This window comes from Onychostoma macrolepis, chromosome 16 (assembly GCF_012432095.1).
Source record: "Onychostoma macrolepis isolate SWU-2019 chromosome 16, ASM1243209v1, whole genome shotgun sequence".
Lineage (NCBI taxonomy): Eukaryota > Metazoa > Chordata > Actinopteri > Cypriniformes > Cyprinidae > Onychostoma > Onychostoma macrolepis.
In genome coordinates, this window is record NC_081170.1 from 20,959,997 (window position 1) to 20,968,743 (window position 8,747).

General features: G+C 35.2%; 1 protein-coding gene across 1 annotated transcript; it reads right to left on the reverse strand.

Annotated features, from left to right (window-relative positions):
* Positions 1-193: 193 nt before the first annotated feature.
* trim109 (tripartite motif containing 109) lies at positions 194-6,941 on the reverse strand. The gene is made up of 6 exons (XM_058747434.1): positions 6,320-6,941; positions 4,317-4,412; positions 3,970-4,203; positions 2,423-2,514; positions 2,217-2,332; positions 194-1,209 (listed from the first exon to the last, which is right to left on the reverse strand). The coding sequence occupies exons 1-6, from the start codon at positions 6,764-6,766 to the stop codon at positions 704-706; spliced, it is 1,491 nt and encodes a 496-aa protein (XP_058603417.1). The 5' UTR covers positions 6,767-6,941; the 3' UTR covers positions 194-703.
* Between the last annotated feature and the right edge of the window lie 1,806 nt (positions 6,942-8,747).

Genomic DNA, 8,747 nt, shown 5'->3' on the forward strand with positions numbered 1-8,747 from the left:
ATGACAAAACAGTCATAATTATGACATAAACAGTCATTATGAAATAAAATAAATGACAAAACAGAAATTATGACATAAACAGTCATTATGACAGCATTACAGTCATTATGACAAAACATAATTATGACAAAATAGTCATAATTATGAAATAAACAACCATTATGACATAACAGTTTTGGCATAAACAGTCATAATTATGGTATAAAAAGCCAAGTGAAATTATAAAAAGTTGAAATTGAGATAAAAAGTGATTATTACATAAGAATTATAATACTTTTTACTCATAATTATGGCTATGTCATCATTTTGACATAATTCTGTCATAATTTTGACTTTATATCTTATAGTATATAATTATGACTTAGTCATTTTTGAAGGTATGTTATAAACATTTTTGAAGGTATGTTAAAGTAATTATATAATTCACCAAATAATATATATTTTTCTTCTAAAGTAGCAGAAATGGCTCTAAAGGATGAAAAAAATAATGTGGTCTTTCATGTGTTCTCAGAATTTAGTGCGTATAGTGCCTGTTACAAATATTCTAAGAAAAAATAAAGCAAACCACCCACTAACAAACTGAGCAAGTAAATACAGCAGCCAAAAATTACTCTCTCAAGCACTATTACATCACCTCAAAAACCATAAATGGACCATTTCTTATAGTTATATCTTACTAAAGTGTGATTACTTCCCGGACGGATCAGTTCCAGGTCACTGTGAGCGGATCAGCATTCTTCCCTCCCAGATAAGCTCCTGGAGAGAGGCTGAGAGAGTAAGGGATGGATGAAGGGTATGTGGAGGTGTGCAGTACAGTCATGTCGTCGGCGTTATAGAAGCACACCTGACACCGGTCGCAGTCCAGGTACAGCCCTATCCTGCGTGGTTTCACCGTCAGATCTATCTCTGTCACAGTCTCATACTCTTTGATGCAGTAGCCTTGGTCATGCTTAAGGTGAAGCCCAATGTCCTTGTTTAAGTTGCTTATGCATCCACCATCGAAACCCACACTCCAGTCTATCTTTGCTCCTACGTCCACCTCCCAGTAGTGCTGTCCTGACTGGAAGGTCTTGTGGGTCCTGGCCAGAGGCCTGTAGTCTTTGTGACGCAAGAAAATCCCCTTTTTGGATGTGCGGATGACACTGCGTCCATCAGAGGAGACCCTCAGGTATGGGTCATGACAGTCATGCATGACATTACAATCAGGGACTAAGAAAGACAAAGCGTGAACGATATACACAGCTTAGTTTATCATACACTACTAGTCAAAAGTTGGAAATAATTTTGATTTCTTAAATGTTTTCAAAACAAGTCTCTCCAAGGTTGCATTTATTTGATAAAAAAAAACAACAACAAAAAAACAGTAAAAAAGCAGTCATATTGTGCAATATTATTACAATTTAAAATAACTGTTTTCTTTTGTACTATTAATATATTATAAAAATGTATTCCTCATTAATTCCTCATTTCTAGTTATTTATTCCTGTGATGGTAAAGCTACATTTTCAGCAGCCATTACTCCAGTTTTCAGTGTCACATGATCCTTCAGAAATCAATCTAATATGCTGATTTGCTCATTATTATCTCATATTTTATTATTATCATAATACAAAATGTGGAAACTGTAATACATTAAAAATATTTTTGGAAGGAAATTAATGCTCAGAAGTGACAGTAAAGACATTTCAAATGTTGCAAAAATTTCTGTTTCAGATAAATGCTGTTCAACTTTCTATTCATCAAAGAATCCAGAAAACATGCATGACAGTTGGCACAAAAATATTATACAGCAAAAAACGTTTTTTTACATTGATGATAAGAACTATTATTAATAACTGAGCACTTAAAATAATCCTAAAAACATGCATCACAGTTTTCAAAAACATATTAAGCAACAAAAAGCATTATTAATAACTGAGAAATAAATCAGCATATTAGAATGATTTCTGAGGGATCATGTGACACTGAAATAATGGCTGATGAAAATTCAGCTTTACCATCACAGGAATAAATGACATTTAAAAATGTATTCAAATAGAAAACAGTTATTTTAAATTGTAATACTTTTTCACAATATGGCTGTTTTTACTGTATTTACAATTAAACATTGTAGCCTTGGTGACCATTATGAAAATGTTAATTTTCCTAATAGACATTTATATACATTTACATTAATTTTAATACATGGTCCACATATAGATATCTGATGTCCTCACCTGGTTTGATAAAGCTCAGCATCTCCTTCCACACAATAAACTGCAAGTGAGTCTCATGAAGTCCAAGGAACAGAGAATTAGGTGTCAAATTCACGCTTTTCACTGCTGATTTGAACCTACAATGCAGGAGATGAATGTAACTGATGGGATATTTACTGTACAGTGCTGGTTTTGTTTATCTGAAGCATAACAGTATATTGTCCTACTTGGTTGTTTGAGAAGCAATGTCATTATTTTCACAGCAGCTTTCTTTCTCTTTCATCTCTTCGACAAGATCCAGCCCTTTCTCAGTCCACCACTACAGGAGAAGTAGAACCAGACAAAGAAAATTGATATTATTTTGAGAACCGCAGCTATGAATAACCCAGTCTTACATATATGCAACAATTATGTACATTGTTTTTTCTGCCTACTCCCAAAAACAGCTTAGTTACTTAGTTACTTTTGATGGCTCAACCCCGCTGATTTAAAATCGAACAATCAAATAATTCCTAGATTTATTTTCATAGTTTTCATGATTCGCACATACATGTGATATCCCCGGGGCAGCAGACAAGCTTGGAATATGAAAATGCCTACATTTAGCAGATAGAAATATTGCATTATATTGATTTTGTCAGGAAAAAAGATCTGTTGTGTAAGTTGTGGCTTTACTTTACTCTGGCATTACATCCCTCTGATCAGCATGTAGTACATTATATTAATATAATTAAAAATATTTTTGGAAAATTAAATAGTTTCTTACAAACTCATGTGATAAAATACATAACGAAATTTAATCGCATATGGTTAAGGGAGAAATTACTTCAAGCTACACGTGACAATTAAAGAGATAAATACAACTCTTCTACTTGAATGCCATCAATCACTATTGAGTGTTTGTAATAACTTCTGACTGCGATCCAGTGTGGATTTTGGTCAAATGATGAGGCAAAAATATGTTGTTAGTAACATTCTAGAAGAATTTTATCTGGAAGATACACAGTTACAACTTCTGTGGTGCGTGAAGAAAAAGTAATGTAACTAGTAGTGTAACTAATTACTGTTGCCAGAAAGTAATAAGTAAAGTAACAATATTACTTTTGAAAGGAGTAATTATTAATGAGTAATATATTACATTCTTTGAGTAACTAGCCCAACACTGCAAATGAGGCATTTGTTGCATCCAGTGGGGACGCGTTGCATCACGCCGCAGCAACAATATTACAGTGAGAATAATAGTTCCACCTAATATCTTCCCACACCGTGATGTAGACATGTGGGGGCGTGTTTGAATGAGCCGTTTTAGGGGGGCGTGGTCGAGTCTTAACTTTTATAAAGAATATCTCTTTGGTTTTGAGACTTTAGTCTTTGCAACTTCAGGGATCTTATCTCTGCACAAACAGCTTGTAACACTCCAAAGAGAAAGGAAAATTTGAAATCGCATCATATGACCCCTTTAAGGGCACTTGCAGTGGCAAGTTGTTGTACCTCTAAAGGTACTTCTTCACATTTTTGTTTCTTACTGTGTTGAGGTTATTGCATGCTATGACTAAAGATTGAATTACAATACACATGATATATTTTTACATTTTCCAAATGTTCCATATGCTGGGAACTAAATATATAGTAATTTTAAACAATAATATTTATATGATTTTTTAAAATAATAAAAGTTTTATATATAATATTATTTATTTCAACTGCAATTATGTCTATATGATGGACACAGTTAATTGGACAAACTGTGCTGAATGTAATTGTTTGTTTGAACCTGAAGAAAGCCGACTGGCTGATCAGTCTCAAAGACTGAGTGTAGAATCCCTTCCTTCTCTCTTCCATCATTCAGCTTCTCTTCTATTTCTGCTCTGTTTCTTTTCATCTTTTCAATCATATCCTTCTCTTCTTTCTCCAGCGTTTTCTTCACTTCCTCCTCCTTTTTCCTCAGAAACTGGTGCATCTCCTCAAACTGAGCAGAGATCTGAGCAGAGAGCTGCTGAGACCTTTCCTGAGAAACAAAATACATGACAGATAGTAATGAACCCTGCGGCGCTCCTTTATATAGTCTTTAGATGGATTGTGTGATCTGTTTGACTCTTTTGTGTGAAGTGTAGTTTTCACCTCCGTTTTAGAGATCTCATTCGTCTGTTTCTTGATAAGAGCCTGCATCTCTTCATTCTCCTTCGACAGGAAGCTCAGAGGCTCTAACAATAAATTCTACAACACACAGGACAGACTTGTGGGCGTTTGACATGAATATTTCAGACATTACCTTAAGGCAGCGGTGCTCAGTCTTGCTCCTAGTGATCTGCAGCATCCTGCAGAGGAGCATAAAGTGCACTTCTGACTTTAAGTATTAAATATACAAATATGCATTTTGATACACTACCAGTCAAAAGTTTTTGAGCAGTGAGATGTTTAATGTTTTTTTAAAGAATTCTCTTCTGCTCACCAAGTCTGCATTTATTTGATCCAAAATACAGCAAAAGCAGTAATATCGTTAAATATTTTTACTATTTAAAATAACGGCTTTCTATTTGAATATATTTTAAAATGTAATTTATTCCTGTGATCAAAGCTACATTTTCAGCATCATTACTCCAGTCACATTGATCCTTCAGAAATTCTACAGTAATGTTGATTTGCTGTTCAAGAAACATTTTTTTTTTTAATTATTATTATTATCAATATTTAAAACAGCTGAGTACATTTTTTTTTTTTCAGGAGTCTTTGATGAATAGAAAGATCCAAAGATCAGCATTTATCTGAAAAAATAAATAAAGCTTTTGTAACATTATACACTATACCATACAAAAGCTTGGAGTCAGTATGATTTTTGTAATTTTTATTTTGGGGGTGGGGGTTATAGAAATTAATACTTTTAGCAAGGATGTTAAATTGACCAAAAATGATGATAAAGACATTTATTATGGTACAAAAAAATTCTACTTCAGATAAATGTTGTTCTTCTGAATTTTCTGTTTATCAAAGAAACCTGAAAAAATTTACTCAGCTGTTTTTGGCCCCCATTGTATTTTGTCTTATGGAAGTCAAAGGAGACCACCAACTGTTTGGTTACCAACATTCTTCAAAATATCTTCTTTTATGTTCAGCACAGGAAAGAAACTCATACAGGTTTGGAACAACTTGAGGATGAGTACATTTTCAGCAAATTTTCATTTTTGGCTGAACGATTCCTTTAATTTCTGTTTTTATTTCTGTTTGTTCCTCAGGTTCTGTTGAGACTGACTTAACTGTTCTTATAGTTCTTCTAGGGTTTTGATTCTGACATAATTAAAACCCAGTACAATATAACCGAAACGTTAAACACAATTAAAATAGACAACTAGCAGGATCCTATTTGAAGATACCAATTTCATTATTAAAGTTTCATATTTATCGCTGAAACATAAAATGTAATATGTCTTAAGTATGTTTCAAGAATGTTACCAAGTTCAGTTTAGTTTATATGACCAATTCTTCTAATTAAGCCTGGAATGTACACTTCATGACTGAACAGACCTCGACTAACCACTAATTTGTACAGATTTTAAAACCCTATAGGCATCCTGCTTGCTAATTTTGTAAATGATTTAAGATGAAAAACTTGGCATCACACACTAATCGACTGAGAAACAAACGCTGTAAGACTTTAAAGTCCAAACATCCAAACTCACACAGAAGCAACCAGAATCATGAAAACAAATGAAAATGAGTCAGCGTCTATCATACACGATGTGATTTTCTGTGAAATCATTCTACTCAAATCTGTATGGTGGCCCTGACCTTCAGCAACTATTGTGGACTTGTCCAGACTGCAAACTGAGGCCAAAATCGGCAAAAGTTGCATATTCCAGACTTAGGATTGTCAAAAGTCATGAAGAAGTAACGTGATGCTTCAGTGTTGAATAGAAATGACAGTAAAATGATCCTGGCGTCTCTGAGACCCCAAACAGAACCCCATCAGTATGTGGAATTAGATACATCCAAAATAGAAACCAAATGAACTTCTGCTTTTGTATGGCTGACCTGGATATGACCTGAAATTTGAGCAGCGTCAAACTCAAAACATACAGTAAGGCTTATAAAGGTATCTACAGTTTGATGTTTCAGTCCTCACTGACCTTTCTGGGCTCTGCTGCCTCCTCCACTGGTTTGAACGTGTGTCCCTGATGTCTCTCACCATCCCGACAGATCAGACACACCAGTTTCTGATCCGTCTCACAAAACAGCTTGAATCTCTCCTGATGATCTGAACACACCAGCTTCTCTGGTTCCTCAAACACTCTCACTCCTGCTCCACAAGCCGCTACGTTCCCATCCCTAAGGGCCTGCTGTTCGCTCAAATGTTCCCTCACGGCAGTCACCATATTCCGCAGCACTCGGTTGGACCGGAGGTCCCACATGGTATAGGGTCGCCTGCATTCTGGACACTGTTTCAGGCGGCAGCTTTGAGAATGATTGCTGATACATTGTCGGCAGAACGTGTGGTCGCAAAGCAGGCTCACTGGATCTGTGAAGTCCCCCAAACACACCGAACACTGGATCTGTTTCGACAGCCGAGAATCCATCCCAACTACTTGTTTGAAACACGCTGGCTGACAAAATGCTGCTTGTGTCCCCTAAATGTCCCAAATACTTACTGGCACGGGGGTTTAGATATGAGGTGTTGTTCCAACAGCTGCGGAGACAAATGACAACACATGTCTACCACAAGTGCAGGGGCAGGAGTGTGTTTGGGAGATCTTCCTCTGCCCTTACTTGACTAACACATGTTTGTCCTAGTGTGCTAAATAAAGGGACCCATATGACTCCCTGCACAGATGAACTTCCCTCTATAAATCGTATCACTGCCCTCAAACACATTTAAATTACAGTCTGACTGATTTCTACCAATGGTACTTGTTCATTTAGAATAAAACAAATAGTAGCTCATATTACCAAAGTCAGATTTGACCTTCTGTCTGATATGGAGGGAATCAACAGGTGGTTGGATGATCACATGTGCATATAATATAAGCATACTGTTGTCCTCACTATAATTAGTTACTGTGTCTTAGTTACTGTAATGGTCAACACTGTAAACCCCCTATTATTTTTATTCATTTACTGAAATAGTTTTCGTGGCTTTTATATTTTGGTATAATTAGGCCAAATTTATTTGATCAAAACTACAGTAAAAACAGAAATACTGTGAAAATATTATTACAATTTACAATAACACTTTTCTATTGTAATGTATTATCATCAGCCATTACTCAAGTCTTCAGTGTCACAAGATTCTTCAGAAATCATTCTAATTTGCTGCTCATGAAACATTTATTACAATTATCAATGTTGAAAACATTTTATTTTTCAGGATTCTTGGATGATTACAGTTACAGATACCAAATGTTTGAACAGTAGTGGATATTGGGATTAATATAAAGTATAATCAGAGTCGAAGGCCAGAAGTTATCCAGAGATCAGTGCTAAAATGCAGCAAAATAAATAAATAAAATCACATTGTCTTAAGACTTTAGATATCTTGTGCATTTCTGTACTGGTCCAAGTTCCACTTCTAGATCTAAAAAGCTTGACCACCAACAAACTGATCTCAGGCAGCCCTACCAGTTGGCAGTCCAGCCGATCCTTCATCTAAACGCTTGCATCAGCCATCAGCTAAAGGCCATAAATCACCAGTCTGGTTCAGCTGGAAACCATGTAAAATCAGCTACCATCAGAGATCACAAAAAACTCTATTTGTTTTACAGCAGAGGTCCAGTTACTGTATAACCAGGCCCGTCACTGCTGTATCACATGATTAGCATGATTATCTATCTATCTATCTATCTATCTATCTATCTATCTATCTATCTATCTATCTATCTATCTATCTATCTATCTATCTATCTAATCTATCTATATGCCCTTCACTGATCTACCGAGTCCACTAGATGGAGCTATTATGCAAGTGTAATTCACATCCACTCCCACGGAAAATACATCCATGTAAAATTCAATCCATAAAACAGCAATTACTCCAGTCTTCAGAGTCACGAGATCCTTCATGAACGTTGAAAACAGTTTTTGTTGCCTAACAATTTGAAACCGTCATGCACTACCGTTTTTTAAATAAATAATAATACAAATATTTATTTAGCAAAGATGAGGTAAACTGATCAAAAGTCACAGTGAAGGAATTTATGTAACAAAATATTACTTTTGACTTGAATACAGTTTGAGTATAATGTGCTAAGGCCGCAATGAGAGATAATATTTAATGATTCATATGATGCAATAACCTAATGTAGGTCCACTGACAGGCATTGTATATAGACAAAGCTAAAGTAACGAGCATTTGGCTTATGAAGCACTAATAATTGTATGGACAAATTAAAAGATAAAAATAGATCCGCAGCTCTTCCTGTGGGTTTATTTGTACCTTTGTTTTACGAGTAATTGGTTACAACTGTCTTCAAGCACTATTATCTATACACAATAAAACCTATTAAACCTAAAAAAACACAATGGTCCAAGTATCGACTTACTTTTATGAGTGAACTCATGTAG